This window comes from Notamacropus eugenii, chromosome 6, assembly GCF_028372415.1.
Source record: "Notamacropus eugenii isolate mMacEug1 chromosome 6, mMacEug1.pri_v2, whole genome shotgun sequence".
Taxonomy (NCBI): Eukaryota; Metazoa; Chordata; class Mammalia; order Diprotodontia; family Macropodidae; genus Notamacropus; species Notamacropus eugenii.
Genome location: NC_092877.1, coordinates 188,303,483 through 188,320,786, shown reverse-complemented (window position 1 = coordinate 188,320,786; position 17,304 = coordinate 188,303,483). Strand labels below are relative to the sequence as shown.

At 35.1% G+C, this 17,304-nt stretch overlaps 1 protein-coding gene across 3 annotated transcripts in view; it reads right to left on the bottom strand.

Moving 5' to 3' along the window:
- CADM2 (cell adhesion molecule 2) overlaps nucleotides 1–17,304 on the bottom strand; it is a 1,349,490-nt gene that overhangs the window by 209,812 nt on the left and 1,122,374 nt on the right. For all 3 annotated transcript variants that reach the window (XM_072621637.1, XM_072621640.1, XM_072621639.1), the window contains exons 3-4: nucleotides 13,391–13,543; nucleotides 10,253–10,390 (exon numbers count right to left, since the gene is read on the bottom strand). In XM_072621637.1, coding sequence (XP_072477738.1) covers nucleotides 10,253–10,390; nucleotides 13,391–13,543 — 291 coding nt within the window. The remainder of the gene's footprint in view (nucleotides 1–10,252; nucleotides 10,391–13,390; nucleotides 13,544–17,304) is intronic.

Here is a 17,304-nt window from a genome sequence, read left to right as displayed (position 1 = left end):
TGGACAAGTATCTCTAACACCTCCTCCTTGCCAACACCTTACCACCTCTCACTTTCTCATTGATCTCCTTGCCTCAGGTTTCTACTTTCTCCCCTTCCCACCAAATTCTCTTCCTCTCTGTTCCTCAGACTTGACACTTTAGTATCCATGCCTTTGCACTGTTTCTCACCCATGTGTGGCAGGTTCTCCCTCTTCACCACCAAGGCAGAGAATCCTTCCCATCCACATGGAGCTCAAACAACACTGATTCACACTGATTTGTTTATGGAACTAGGAGGGATTTTCATCATGGTAATTCAGAAAATTATAGAAGGGTTGTTATTAAGAAACCTAGACTTCATGATCAATATCAATTATAAAAGATAACTATGGAAAAAAATGTGTAACATACTACTAGAGGTTGCAAAAATTTGTCTAGAAAGGTAAGACCTGGTGTCTAGAAATACATATCAGAATCTCACTATCTTCCATGTGCTGATATAACACAAATCTCTATACTACAAATATGGGCCTCCACATATTCTGGAGACCTCAACAATGAAACTTGCTGTCCATAGCATTATGTTTCTTGAGGGAGAAATAGTTATATCTAAACACAGATCCCTGCAATGGCCACAATCAAGAAACAAGGTCTCAGTCTTCACCCAGAGTCAATAATCTCTTTGCCATCAGTCAGTAAAGAACATATGTCCTTGCTACGCTTGTCACCCAATCAAAAAACTTCATTGTCCCAGTCACAATATTCAAGGGACTAATTGTATGCATGCTACATTATTCTTCAGTTCCAGTCTTGAACACTGGTTAATGAAGCTAGGTAGTGCAGTGGATATAATACAGGGCCTCGAGGTAGGAAGACAGGAGCTCAAATCTGGCCTCTGGGCACTTCCCAAGTCACTTAACCTCTGTCTGCTTACATTTCCTCAGCTGTAAAATGGGGATAATAATGGCAGAGATAATAATTATAAAGCACTTAGCACAGTGCCTGGCACATAGTACTTGCTATGTAAATGTTAGCTAATATTATTTGTTTTAGTACTGACAGCCTGTCTTCAGGGGAGCATCTCAGTTAACAAAATTAAAGCTATCTATATAATAATACACAATGCTCAAACACTTACATGGTTTCATGAAAATTTTGGCTAGATGGACATCCTGGTATTTTTATTAAGGACCTTCCTACCTCTCTAGTTGCTAATATGGCAGTTCTCCTACCAGCCCTTCAAATTCCTAATGTCTTGAATAGGCCTTTTCATCTTTCTCTCAAACCTGTTTCTTCTGACTTCACTGTTGCTACCAGACCACCTAGTATCATGTTCAAAACCTTGTTAGGATGGTACAGTGGATGAGAGTGATAGACTTGGAGAACAGGAAACCTAAGTTCAGATTCCATCTCATATGCTTACTAGTTGTATGACCCTAGGTAAGTCATTTGACCTTCCTCAGCTTCAGTGTCCTTATCTGTATACCTGCTTTATGAAATAGAAGTGACTTTGAATTCTTGAAGTCTATGCTGAAGAAGAAGGCGTAGAGAAATTAGAACTTGATAAGACTCTTCAAATTAAATCAACACACTCTGCTCCTTATTAACTGAAATTACAAATGTGAGAAAAGGTGAGGAAGATAAAAAAAAATCTGAGAAAAAATGATTCAAGGGAAAACTCATGAGAAAGTCAAATGACTTCTATAAACTGAACAGAGTTTTTGTTCTTTCTAATGTGAAATTTTTCTTTGGGAAAAGAATTAGTAGTAGGTGTGGGGCATGGCAGGTCCTAAATAACATTTCAGTGGAAAAAAATTAATGAGGTAGATTAAATTGTAACAGACAGGAAAAGACTTGTTATTGATTTAGGAGTTATTCCTGAATCACTGGTCTGTGGACAGCCAGACCACTAACTTGTCAGGGCAAAATCAGAGTTAATAAAAAGCAAGAGGAAAAAATAATACTGATAAAAAGCAGGTAATTGAAATAGCAAAATTCTGAACAATTGAAACAAGTACTAAGCAACAAAATAAGGTAAATGGGCATAGAAACAGAATCAACTCCGATAATAAAAAAATATATATAAATATCTAGGGGCTCTAAATCTATTGTCACAATAAGAATACCAATAAAGAAAGCATAAGAATCAGCACACACTTGATTTAAATTGTCAAGGAGAGGGATGGTGGCCCAAAGTCACATAACTCATTTGTAAAATCATGTGATGAAAGATTAGGGAAGGTTTAAACAGTATGAAAAAGAGAAGCAATGCAAGGTTGAAAAATTGATTAAAGAAAATTTAGAAAATGATTCACCTGAGCCAAAGACCTTTAAGGATGAAAATGGAAGATCAAGAAAAATGTAAATCTCTCTAAAGATTACTATTAATTAACTACTTTCACTGTTAAAGAAAGTGGAAACAATGTACTTAGAGCCTAACATCATGGTTCCAAGATTGTCTTCAAGATGCTGGAGCAAAACATCTAAGATTAAACATAACTTTCTTCACAAGGAAAAACAAGAGAGCATCAAAAAAGCAATTATCAAGAAATTCAAGGACAAAGTAAGTAGGTGTGCATTTTTTCTAATCTAGGCTAACAAAAAGAAATACCCAGAAGCCTGTGTATACTAGGAAAGGGGTTGAGGCAGAAAATCTTACCCCAAGGTGCATTGCAAAAGGATCCTTCAAGGAGTCTTACCAGAAAAGGCAAACTAGGGAATTCCTGGATCCCATAGCTGTGTTCCTAGAGGTAGGGAGATGGTGGAACAGGTACTAGCAAAGGACACCTAAATTTTTCAGCTATATCTCTATGACTCTAATGCATGAGTTCAGAGCCTCCTAGGTTTACACTAGGAAGGCAACAGTTAGGTCACTCCCTAACCTTGCTGTCCTAGTTTAATTATCTGATCTCCATGAACTTAGAGGATGACATAAAAGGAACTTCAGTGATAGAGATCAAGACGAAAGCATGCCTCACCATTTATCCTAGAAGGGTGTGGAGTTCCAGTTCAGGAAGTAAAACTGAAAAAATGGCTAAAACCAAACCAAACTAACCAAACAGAAACCTCAACAATCAATATTATTGACTTCTAAGGCTTGTTCTCTCTTCAGATTTGGAGATTACTGGCTAGGACTGACATTTCTTAAGGGTGCCTCATCCATAATGCTCACTCCCAGATTAACTCATTTTTTGGACTCCTTTATCTCTCCACAGATGAATTGTCCCCACATATGTATCCTTTGCTCTTCCTTCCCACTTTGAAATATCCCTTTATGAATGTTTATCTTTTTAAAAAATCCGTATCTTTACTGCTTAGCATAGTACCTAGCACATAGTAAGAGATTAATAAATGCTCTGTCTCTCCATCAATTCAGGGATTCTTAAGCCACAAACACAGAAGAGAACAACTTCACAAAATTCCCAATTAAACCCAATGAATCCAATCATTTCCCAAACAAAAACACAGATTGTCACTGGCTCGACTAAGATTTCCAAAAGCAATTAAGTCAAAATTATAAATGAAATAACAGCTCTAAAGAAAAGGATAGCAAAAGAAATGAGATTACTAGACAAAAGAATTAAAAGAACGAACAGCTAAATATGGGTCATGGATAACTTTACTCAAGTAACAGACTCCTCAAAAATTGAATTTGATCAAACAAAAATCAGGGACTTCATCTCTCAAATGTTTTCTTCTGTATTGGTTGTCCATGTGGAATGCCTTCTCTTTACTAACCTCCTCTTTTTAGCATTGCTGACTCCCTCTGAGATTTAGCTCATGGCCTTCTTTCCTCAGAAGGGATTTCCCCAGTCTCACAAACTTCTCTCTACTGTCAGATTTGAATTCTGATATTACTGACTCTAGATCCAGAGCTTTATCCACTGACCTCATTGGCAAGTTGAGAGAGGCTGCATTAGACTGGGTAGTTCCTTTGAAAGAGGAGTGTAGTCTGTTATTGAGAAATTACCAGTATTTTTAAGTGGCATCCAATGAGATTTTTGGATATCCTTAAAGGATACAACATGCTGTTAAGGGTGCTGAGTATGAGGTACAGTGAATTAGTAGAAGAGAGAGCTTAGGTACTTGAGAGCCATCTGAAAAAGGACAGTTCTGAGTGTAAGATGAGTGACAAACTCGAGGACCATCTGGAAGGCACTTTATGACAGAAAATCTGCCAGAGAAGATGAGCATACCTATCCAGTCTGACAGACAAAATATCAGTAAAGAGATCAAGCATGGGACCCAGAGGCAAGGGAAGGGACAGAAGGTCAGGCAACCAACTCTGGAGTTCATATAACCAGAGGTGGCCTGGCCAAAAATGCATCAAAATATTGGAGCTATTCTGCAGACTCTTTTCAATGTTGAGAACTGAGTCATGTAGCTCAGCAGTTCAGGCTGTGAAAAGGGAGTTCATGAAGAGGCGGCAAAAGTAGTGGTACCTGAGAATGGATGAAGGCCTTCAGTCTCTAGGAATTCCTGATCCACAAATTTGGGGTGGGGGTAGGGAGTTTCCAGGATATTATGTACAAGTGTTTGTCTCCCTACTACTTTGAGTAATCTAGACATTGCCTTCCACTGGACTAGGCTCAGAGGAGTGAGGCCAATATCTCTCTATAAGTTCTTACTACAAATATAGGAGCTAGAACCGAAGAACACTAAGAATGAAAATATTGCAATATTCCAGATTGGGATACAAGGGTATGAAAGAGTATTATTAACATCTTTATCCTTAGGATAAGGTTCAGGGAACTCTTATATCCAGAAAGAGGAAGAAGAATTCAGTGGTCAAGACCATTAAATTTACACCCCCCTCTTTGAGATCCTAGTTCTTGGAGACTAGACAAGGAGTGGATTGGTACATAGAAGTATCTAGACATCTATGAGGAAAAAGCAAATATAGAATCAGGAAAGACTTAAATATGTTGTCAGAACCTTTTTCCTATGCAGGGCAGCAAGAGCTAAACAATTCATTCTCTAGGAAAGTGGAGAGAGGATATGAAAATGACATTTAGAAATGGGATACTTTCAGGAGCTGGATAACAATGGAGCCAAGAGGGAAAAGAGCAGCAGCTTGTATGTGTTTATGGTGATAGATGTGTGGAAGTGGGAGGGAAGAAGGGAGGGCTACAATTGCCTGCCTAGAGCATGAAGACATGCCAATTGCCTGCTGTCAAGTTAGAAGTCAACTAGGTAGGAGTACTCCTTTTGGGTAGTTGAAGAAGGGAGTATGAAATGGAGACAAGAGAGCTAGAATTCATTTATGGAATGGTGTCAGCAGTTGAGAAAGTGTGGAAAGCCTAGATGTTGGTCATCAGTGGCCAGATGGAAAGGAGCGAGTGAATGTACATGCCAAGGGAAACATATTGTAAGGATGATTTCAAGGAGTACATGTGAAAAAGTGACTGAGGAGAAATGTGGTGCAGACAAGCCCTAGCTTGGCCCTGAAGGAATAAAGGAGGTTTAGGAAAGATATAATTAACTTCAAATATCTGAAAGGCTGTCAAGTGAAATAAGTATTAAACTTGTTCTGCTTAGTCTCAAAAGGTAGAAGAAGGGGTGATGGGTAGAATTTGAAAGAAGTAGATCCAGGCTTGACATAAAAACTTCCTTACAATTAGAACTATCCAAAAGTAGACTTGGCTGCCTTGGGAGGTAGTGGGTTACCCTTCACTAGAAGTCTTTAAGTAAAATCAGTGTGATCCCTTCTCTAGAGGGGATTCTTGCTCAGATTTGGTTTGGAATACATTACTTCTGAAATTCTTTCTGATTGAGATTTTGTGATGCTGAGACTTTGTTTGAGAGAGATTATATATAGGAGGAAGTAGAGTCTTTCCCTATACTCCTGCACACCACAAGGAATAAAGAGTGGTGATAAAAATCTTTAAATCCTAATTTTATTTATATAGCATATATTCATATATAACATAAATGTGTAATGTATAAATGTGTATATATAAACACACATATGTGTAGTCAATTTCATTTGGTTCAACAAGTATTTATCTAGCATTGTGTGTTTGGCACTGTGGTAGAAGCTCAAAACAGTTCATGCTTTCATTTTTCAATTGAGGTTTTTCCAAAATCCTACTAACTCTTTCAGGAAATGATTTCCTGGTTAAGGAAAGAGTAAGGATCATGACTTACAAATATGTGACACTAATTAATATATTTTCTTCCAACTAAAGAGAAAACAATTCACAAAAACTTTTTCACCTCTGTCTAATCATGGAATTTCCAGTACTCTGTTTTGCACTACTTCATACACACACACACACACACACACACACACACACACACACACACACACTTTTTTAGTCTTTTCATCAATCCATAGTGTTACTTTCAGTTTCTCAAATTTTTAAAAATCTATATTTGAAGATGGTTTGGTCTCAGTTTTTTAAATCTATCTTCACCAATACCATTTCTATTAGACTATAAATCAAATGTTTATGGAAATAAATAACTATTTGATAATAGACTAGTTTTCCAAATGACATCTTTAGCAATCTTTATTATACAGCAAATGAATAAGACATCATGGGAAAAATTCAATGTTACCAAAATTTTTCTTTATATAAACATGAAATTATACCTTATTAATATGCTTTTAAAATAAATATTAATATATTGGTAGAAAAATAAATTTACATTCATCCATTTTGTTTTAAAAATTCCCTGATCCCCCTTTGTCAATATGAAATTTTTTACTCATAGATCCAGACCAATAATTACAAATTCCAATGCTTCAAAATATTTGTGGACAAATTAGTTTGGGAACTGCTTCTATAGACAATCACTGACAACTTAATAAATTATTACTGATTCATACATGCATTGGAGAATTAACAGAAGTCCAGAGAGAATGGGGTTATGAAAGGAAATGTGAACCATTTAGTGGAATGAGTGCTGTGGCCTTTAGGGCAGACAACATCCAAAAGATCAGAAGAAAGTAGTTAGTAATGATCGTTCCCTTCCTCCAAAAGACTCCATCCATACATTCCACCTGCCATTACATATTTTAGGGATTAAAAAGTACTTTCCTGACAACATCCCTATGGAATCGGTAGTAACTCAGTAGTTCAGGGATAAAGGTGACTACATGCTATGAAGTGCAGTCATAATGGAATCAAAATTTAATGAGAAATTTGACTCTCTAGTAGGAATGAATGCTAAAATAATCATGGACTAGACTGCCTTCATATCTTCAAGTAGGGTAATGTAACCAAATAAAAGAAAAATGTCGGTAGTGTATTTAAAGCATCCAAAGAGGAAGGGGTGGCAAAGAAAACTGTTATAGTTTAGAAAACATGTTAATAATGGGGAGATAGAAGAAGGCAATGAACATGAAGAAAGTCTCAAGTCAATGTTACAGGAGGATCAACTGAAGGATAGGGGGATTTTTATCCTGGAGGGAAAAAAAACCCAAGAGGATAAGGTAGCCCTTTTCAAGTACTTAAAGGACATACAATGGTGAATAGGTACTAGATTTGTTGTATTTCACTTCAGAGTGAATGTCTTTTCTTTCGCTTGGAGGAAACAAGACTGGAAGTTACAAAGAAGCAGATTTGAGCTTAATGAAAGGAAAAACATTATAAGAGTAAGAGCTACTAAGAAATGGGCTGCTTGAGGAGGTAGTAAGTTCCCTGTCTAGAGAAGTATTTGTGATAAGGAACATAACTACTTTTTAGGCGTATTGAAGAAAGAATTCATGGTAAAATAGCTTATCTCAAAATTTGCAGGTGTGGAAAGGTAAGGAAAGAATGAAACTTTGAAAATCACTTTAACATAATTTATGCGTTGCTGTTTAATCATTTTTCAGTCATGTCCATTTTTTTGTGGTGCCTTTTGGGGTTTTCTCAGCAAAGATACTGGAGGGGTTTGCCATTTCTTTCTCCAGTTTATTTTACTGATAAGGAAACTAGATTAACAGGGCTAAGTGATTTACCCAGGGTCACACAGCTAGTAATGTGTTTGAGGTCAGATTTGAACTCAGGAAGAAGTCTTCCTAACTCTAGACCCAGCACCCTATCTTCTGCACCATGTAGCTGTTTCCTTTATGCATACCAATTACTAAAAGTCAGTTTTTGAAATAGTAGGATACTTTATCTGGATGGTAAAGATTAGTTTAAGTAAGAGTTATCCTTACCAATAAAATAGCTGCAGGCATTGGAAAATATTTCTTAAAGTTTAAATATCAAAATTTTAGTTTGCTTCAGGATTATCTAAGTACAAGAGTACAAAACAGTCATAGATGCTAATGGAAAAATGTGTATTTTTTTTAAAATAAAGATTCCCATATCCTCCATACAATTTCTTATGCTGTTTGTTTTTATTATAACATATTTTTCCAAAAAAATAATCATAAAACATGTGCATGTACATATGTGTACATGTGCATGTACATATTTGTAAACATATATCCACATGTATTTACCTTAAAGTAGTCTAAGATTCAATAGACAAGTTTTGGGGAAAAGATTGTGTTTTCTGTATGGTTTTTCTTTCATCCTGTACTGCATTATAATTTTTAAAGATTTATTTTTTAATTTTATTTTTATTTTCAACTTAGCAAACACCAATTAAAATGGGCATTTCCATTTACATAATAGAACAATCCTGCACGGCATGGTGAATTTCTATAAGGTACTGTTTGCTTCTCTTTTCAGATATGTGGTAAGTTCATCTTGTAGCTTTCAAAGTTGTCCTACTTGTCTTTCTTCATTCTAGTCTTTCTCCTGTTTTCTTCTACTTTTTAAACACGATACCTACACAGGAGTCTTTTCTTTCCATTCTTTTTTTTTTTTAAATTTCTATTGCAATTTAAATGTTACTCCAAGGAATTTTGTTAAAGTAGTACTAAAACATGATAGCTATTGGTAACATCTTTCTGATTACTGACTATCTCAGAAGAATCATACTTAAAAATTAATAATAGCATGATTTCAAGTTCTTTGGGTTCTTTTTCATCAAAAATCATGAAGAAGAGAAACATAGAAAGATTGTATTGAGGTTTTTGCCATAAGGGAAGCAGATACAAGGCTACTATTGAACCCAAGAGTCCTGCAAAGATAAATTTATAGGAGCAGGTAGTGAACTGAGCTCTTTTTTTTTTTCAGAGGTTTTTCAAAGCAGAGCTATTTATGGCTACCATGTTGTGCTATTTCCTCACTAGTTCATCAATACTTACATAACACTACTTCCTGAGTGTCTACATTGTCTGTCTTCATACTTAATATATGCCTCCATGTTTTGCTTAAAAAAAAAGGTCTGTACCATAACTTTAACTGTTTTTTTTAATGAAGATGAGGATTGGTATAATGCTAAAATACTATAATGTTACTTTAATTAAAAATACTTTTTAGGGATAAAATATAATTATGAGGTATTTGTATTTGTCTCAATTATCTGTAATTGGGAGAGTTGATCTGCTTGCCCTAAACAATAATTAACATATAACTAGTGGTATAAGGGTTCACCTTATATTTCCAAGTATACTAAAAAGTGGTAATAATTGGAAAGAAACACATTTTTTCGCTCTCATTTTAGGGAACAATTCTTGATCCTTTGTATAAGCAAATGCTTAGGGAATTTTAATATATATGTAACTCCAATCTCATATTCTCTGAATTTTGGAGAGTAGAGTCCTCTGTCTCACAACCTACGCTTAGGTTAACAACAACAAGAGCAAAAATACTGGAAAATGCTTATGTAGAAATAAACACAAAAATATATACATTTTAATGTGTGTATATTTTAAAAACTATGGTAAATGAAAGACAAGGCAACGAGGTGGCAATGGATTGAGTGCCCAGTCTGAAGTCAGGAAGACTCATCTTCATAAGTTCAAATCTGGCCTCACCAAGAAAACTTCAAATGAGGTCCCAAAGAGTCAGCCATGACTGAAATCACTGGCCAAGAACAAATGAAGGACAATTCAGTTATACTTAATCCTTGGGTTAGAGCATTCTATCACATATTGGTGAAGAATGTGATCTGCCCAGCATCTCTCCAAATTTTCACGGGTTTATGAAATTTCCACTTTTTTGGTCAAACATGGAGAACTTCATGTTGTTTCTGAAAAAATCAGCAAACAGCAATTTGATGATCTATTGTCCAACTTTCCATCACACTAAATGGAGGGACTTGGTTGAATCTTCTTTAATATATGTTTGACACAAAAGGAAACTTAAAAACAAATTTCAAATTCAGTCCTTCAGCATTCCGTTTCAGATTGAAACACACAACGCAGCCGCATTTCCCTTTTCTTACCTTTAATCTCTTTGTCATTTTTAAACCACCTGATATCAGCTGCAGGTTTACTTCCAGAAGTTTTGCAGGTTAGTTGCATCAAGTCTCCTTCCATAACTGGTGATGAAAATCCACTGATCTGAGGCTTCTCAGGAACACCTAACACACAAGCAAACAAATATATTAAAGAAAAACATATCTGGTATTGTCAATTCATTCCTGTGAGACTTGGACCAACGTTGACAGGAACAAAGCTAAACTAGGTCAGCTGCCAAGAGTGCCTAAGAGTTTTATGTACCATAATTAGCTCTATATTTTATGAATGGGTAACAACCCAATCAAGAGTAATAAAATGAATGTCACAGAGTATGCATAAACTAAATAGTTGATCTAAATCATTTTGGATTGTTACTAAGGTGGTTTTTAACAATGTGTAAAACATAATTTTATCTTAAATCCAATTCTGCCTGGAATAATGTTAATATGTTCAGTTCAAAGTGGCTATCATGACAAAGGGCATAAAATAGATAAAAAATAGTTTTGTAAATTCGAATCTTTTTTTGTTTCCTTGAAACAATCTAAGTAACAGTGCGGTATAGAGGACAGAACACTGGCTTTGGGATCGGAGAATTTGGGTTCTGACTTTGATTCTGCACAACCTCCCTGGGTTTCATTCATTTCATCTGTAAAATGAGGGAATTAGATTATGAAACATCTGAAGTTCCTTCCAGTCAAGATCTATGATTCTAGTACTATTAATTAAAGAACTCGTATGAGGAAGACCAAGATTTTTTGAATTTTTTTTCTAAACTCAAGAATACGCTGTGTTATATTTTTCCCATTCTGATTCAATGAAAACTTTGTTTTTGGTCCTGGGCCTGTGATCCTAGAAAGCAAAGGGACTTCCCAGTGTGGAAAAATACCTTCTCCCATGACTGGCTTCCTTATTTTTCTTCCATGGATATAATCCCCCAACTCTGGTCATTTTTCTTGGCTGTCCTCCTTATTTAGAATTCTTTCCCTTCTCATCTCCACCCCCTTCACTTCCTTCAAATTTCACCTACAATCACATCTTCTGTAGAAGTATTTCTCTATCTAGCTTGATTTGAGGGAACAAGTGAACACTTATTTATTGTACCTACCATGTTATAAATATTATATTATTTGATCTTCACAATAATATGTAGGTTCTATTATAGCCCCATTTTATGCTTGAGGAAATGGAAACAGAGATTAAGTGATTTGCCCAGGGTCACACATATAGTAAGTGTTTTGTCTTCCTGACTCCAGACCCTTCAGTCTATCCATTGCACCACCTAGCTGTCTCTGATCTCTTCCTTCTGTTGATATTTCTGCTTTTCCAGTATACAGCTTATTTGTATATAGCTGTTTTCATGTTTTCTCCTCCAGTAAACTCTGAGTTCCTTGAGAGCAGGATGACTTGACCTTTTTGTCTTTGATCCCTAGTGTTTATCACAATGCTTGTAATATAGAAGATGATTAATGAATGTCTATTGACTGACTGGCAATGGACAAGCCACCAAGCCTTTTGATGGAAACATAACATAAACAATTCTGTAGTAGAAGAAATTTCAAAATAGTTATCATTTTAGGAAGAATTTGGTTCTAAAAAGATATTTCTAAATGCAGGTTCTTCACAAAAAGATGCTAACAGAATGACCCACATAAGGACCAATTTACCCTACTGTAGCTTTCCCTAGAAATGCAGTCATACTTTTCCCCCTGAATTATATTGATTCATTATCTTTCATGATACCCATATGTGAAAATGCCAAAGCAAAATTGTGATTAGTCACAAGATTTATGTACAATAATGCTCAACTTGTGACTACAAAGGGAGCACATATTATTTTTAGTAGGCTGTGAACATTTAAGGAAATCATTGAGAATTTTGAAAATATCGTCCTCCAAAAGTGGTGATAAAGCCAAGCTGTCATAGAATCACATACTCTAAATAGTTGAAAAAAGATATAGGAAAGCTCCTACACATTGGGGGCAGGAAAGAGGACAAAATAAACACTAGAAAAGAAGCGAAACATATCAAACTATCCTGATTAGTAGGTATTGGTTATGTTTCTTTCTTTCCATTTTTTGGCTTGACAGTGAAAAGTGCCTTTTCATCTATGTCTTACTACCATTTAATAAGCTGAATTCAGTCATCTATTCTTGGTACCTCAAGGTAGCTCTCTACAGAAAAATACATTAACCTTAGGCAGTTGTTATCCAAAATACTCCATTTTTAGTGGGTATTTTTTCGTCCTTAATGGCAAGCTTCTGAAGATTTTTATAAAATAGTCTCAGTGGGACTCGAAAAGAAACATATTTCATATCCTATGCACAAAACCAATTCTCTAGCTGGATTAACTTTAATATTCCCAGCCAAAAGAACAGCATGCATTAGTCCCTTTAAATGCAACATTCAGCCTTTATCTATCCAAAAAGGAAGGCGAGCTCAGGGACAAAAAAAATCAATCTTTAAAATCATATAACTTGTTCAGTACACAGGTGTGTTTCAATGAACTGTAGCAATTTCAGCTGATTGGGCAAGTGACATTCATGGAATCAGAGAGAACTCAGCACTGAAACTTTATTTCCTAGGCATCTCTGTGAATGGATTGCTTTCTGTGTGTGTCACTTTAACCTTTGAGAAAACAGCACAACATTTAGAGAATGAAGCATAAAAGAGGCAGCAAGCTGCAAATACAACTGACAATGTATACTGCAGAAGAAACAAATCTGGAGAATTACTTTGGGAAGTATATAATTAAGGAGAAAGCATCAGGAAAATGGGAGGCTCTTTAAAAAAAAAAAAACACTTGCTTTCAAATGTGACTCCTGTTGTCACAGCAAGAGTAAAGATGTTTACCCACTCCTTTTAATACAGTTGTTCAGGAGCAAAGTCCTATTAACCAGTTTTATAAATCACAATCTTGTCCTTTCCTAATAATGATGCCTATCAAATACAACCAACATTAAATGAAAGACAAGAAAAGAACGGGTCTCTGAGTTTGAGCTCTACAAAGAAAAATCCATGAAAATGGTCCTCAAAATAATTTTTACAGATTTGTGAGGTCTGAACTATAACAGTACTCATTTCTCTGGTATATTACTTAGGTATCCTTAGTCAATTGCACTTACCTAGTACAGTGAGAAAAGCCTTGGAAGTTTTGACAGGCATAGTAAATAAAGAACAGGTATATTGTCCTTCATCTGAGAGAGACACATCACTGACGCTGATACTCAATTCATGCCATGTAGCTCGAACCAGCTCAATCCTATTGTCCCTTAGAGCTGAAAGTGGGAAAGAGGAAATATTAGAAAAAATGAGCCATACAGAGTTATTAAAATAAAATAAGCTACACGTCATACATCGTAATTCAGTCTACTAAGCAATTTATTTCTACCCTACATTTGAACTACATTTCTGTTAAATCCAGGTAATTCTTACAGGTTTCTAGGAACTCCTGGGACATTTTTTAGCACAAGTTCAAATGAAATAGAATTCTATATCAGATGTTACTAACTTATTGCACTACTGATAACAACAGAGTAGAAAAATACATTCCCTCTGATCCTTAAAAATATCAGTATTTATTCAATTTCATAATAGCACCTAGCAAGGTGCCTTACACAGAACAACCACTGTATTCATGTTTCTTGTTGATAATAATGATAATGTTATAAATAAGTTCACATTCACAATAGAATACAGTAGGAACTCAAAGGTACAATGCATTTATTTTTAATACAAACCTCTGGCAAAGATCTTCCTCATAGAACGGATAACCAGAAATAATTTAATTCAACAAATGTACTACAAAGTACTTTGCAAACGTTAAAGCATCATACACGTGTAATTTATTGCTGTCAGTATAACCATTTGCTATCATTTCATTCCTCTCTTATATTGAATGCTTTTTATGAGACAGAAACATCATCGTCATCATCATTGTTGCTACTACAATGGGGCAGCAATGTGATGCAGTATATAGAGATCTAAGTCTGGAGTCAGAAAGACTCATCTTCTTGAGTCCAAATTTGGCCTTAGACACTAGCTATGTGACCCTGGGCAAGTCATTTAACCCTATTTGGCTCAGTTTCTTATCTGTAAAATGAATTGGAGAAGGAAATGGCAAACCAATCCAATGTCTTTGCCAAGGAAATTCCAAATGGGGTCACAGTCAGACACAACTGAAAAATGATTGAACAACGTTGCTACTGCAATAATCATTTTTCCTCAGGTTTTTTGATGGTTCTCAAGTAGAAACAGCCTGAGGCTGTAATTCTTTTGTACTTTAGTGTTTAAAGAACTGTTGGTTAGGCAAATAAAAATGACTTCTTAAGCATCTTCAGGATAACTCCAGTAGCAGGCAGAATAACATAAAAGACACATACCTCCTCCCATTCCCAATTTTTTTCCATTCCATATAGTCTGGAGATTATTGATGTTCTTCTAAATGTATAGATCAATGTTACATCTAGGTTGTGGTAGGCAACAGCTATGTCTAGTTTATGTTTAATGATGCAGTGTTCCACATATAGCTAAACTATTGAATACTCAAGGATGTATTGGAATTCATATCTTTAACAAAGATTTGTTGTTTGTTAGATTACAAAGGATAACAAACTCCTGTTAACAAATTCTAAGACACTTATTCATTATGTCTAGCTATCCAAGTTATGAACACTTTCCACCATCTCATTGAATAATCATGGATGCCATTATAAATTCTGTTTCTGTACACAAACCTGCACGATTCACACATCGGTTCAATGTTTCTTTGCTTACCATGAAGCATTTTTTATCCTAATGAAATCTGGATATCCTCTTTCAAGTTAATCAAGGGAGCTCTGCGTGTGTGTGTGTGAAATAAATTATATGATATAATGATTCTTCTGGACTTGGATTAAACACCTTTACAAAATCAACTTTCTGATTCTATGATTTAAAGAAGGTGAACATAAGAGATTTATTTCTACTTAACATACACTGGTAAGTGGGATTGGTGAACTTGTATTGAGAAAATGGGAGTGGTATTACAGGACTAAATAAATGTCTTCATTTTTTTTAAGAGAAAGAAGTGGTACGCGAAAACTGTAAGCCAGTAAGTATTGGTTCCTGGAAAAATTTTCACTTATGTTGTTAAGGGGTAGTCTGTGACCATTTGGAAATAGGGAAAAAAGTGATGACAAAAGGAATCAGGAGGGGTTTATCATGAACAGGTTATGCCAAAGTTCAATTCTGTTATTGCTTACTGGTAAATCAAGGGAATGTGTGTATACACACACACACACACACACACACACACACACACACATGTATATGATCAGGATTTCAAGAAAGTCAGCTCTTTTTGTGTTGGCAAAGAATTGAAAATTGAGAGGACGGATATCAATTGGAGAATGGCTCAACAAGTTGTTGTACATGAATGTAATGGAATGCTATTGTGCTATAAGAAACGATGAGCAGGAGGACTTCAGAAATACCTGGAAAGACTTATATGAACTAATGCTAAGTGAAGCGAACAGAACCAGGAGAACATTGTACACAGTAAAAGCCATACTGTGTGATGACTAACTTTGATAGACTTACGTCTTCTCAGCAGTGCAAGACAACTCCAAAAGATTCATGATGGAAAATGCTCTCCCTATCCAGAAAAAGAACTTTAGAGTCTGAATGCAGATAGAAACATACTATTTGCTATCTTTTTGTTGTTATTTTGTTTTATTTCTTCTCTCCTGTGGTTCCTCCCATTTGGTTCTAATTTTTCTTTACAATATGATTAATGTGAAAATATGTTTAATATGAATGCATATGTAGAGCTTATATCAGATTGCACTCCATCTTATGGAGGGGGTAGAGGAGGTAAGGGAAGAAAATTTAAAATTCAAAATCATATGGAAATGAATGTTAAAAACTAAAAATAAATTTATTAATTAAAAAAAGAATTTGTCAAGGAAAAAAATATTTCAGCAAAGCCTTTAATGATCTTTCTTAAATCTTACTAACAACACAAAAAGGAATAGATGACAATTTTTTTTAAAACTGAAAATGACATAAAACCTGGACGAAGAGCTAACAATATAGATGACAGGATTCAAATAGATATTAATGGATTAAAATGGTGGATCAGCTCTAATAAGATGGATATCAGTAGGGATGAATAAAATTTATCTTTTTCAAAAAATTAATTTCAATGTATAAGAAAGGGGTAGATGTGGCTAGAAAGAAGTTCCTATGGAAAAGATTTTGTAGATATTAGTATACTATGAGTGCAACTATGTGGCATTGCAATAAACTAAAAAGTCATAATATCTTAAACTAAATTAAAAGAAGGGAAGAACCATAATTAGGGAGGGGTTGATTCATTGTACTTTGCTTTGTCTAATCCATGACTAAAATTTTATGTTCGGTTCTCAACACCACATTTTAGAAATGAAAAATTGGAGTTAGTTCATAGTTGGGCAACCAAGATGGAGAGAGGTCTAAAGACAATGTCCGAGAAGGACCAGTTGAAGGAAATGGGTACTAATGGCCAGGAAAGAAAAGATTTAGGCAGACAGAACAGCTGTATTTAATTATTTGTAGCACTGTCATGTGAAAAAGATATTGGATTTGTTCCATTTGGTATAGAGAATAAGGAATGAATGGTGGAAGTTGCAAGCTTGAGTTTAATGGCATGAAAAATGTTCCTTATAATTGAAGCCATGCAAAAGTGACATTGGCTACTTGAGGAGGTAACAAAGATCCCCTTAATTTAATATTTTTAAGCAAAGACTGAATTACCACTTATCAAGGACGTATGACAAAAGAGATTCTTGTTCAAACAGCAGATAGATGAGAGGATCTCTAACAGCAGTCCCAACTCTGAAATTCTTCATGAAATTAAAGAAAATTACTACATTCATATTTTTAAATCCCAATTCATGTGATCATCTCAGTATCAGAAATAACCAAATTGTATAAAGGAACATTATTTTTTCCCTGAATGAGGATAAGTCATCAAATATCATTGTCTTGAACATAAATTGAATGGGTAGCTAGGATTTTA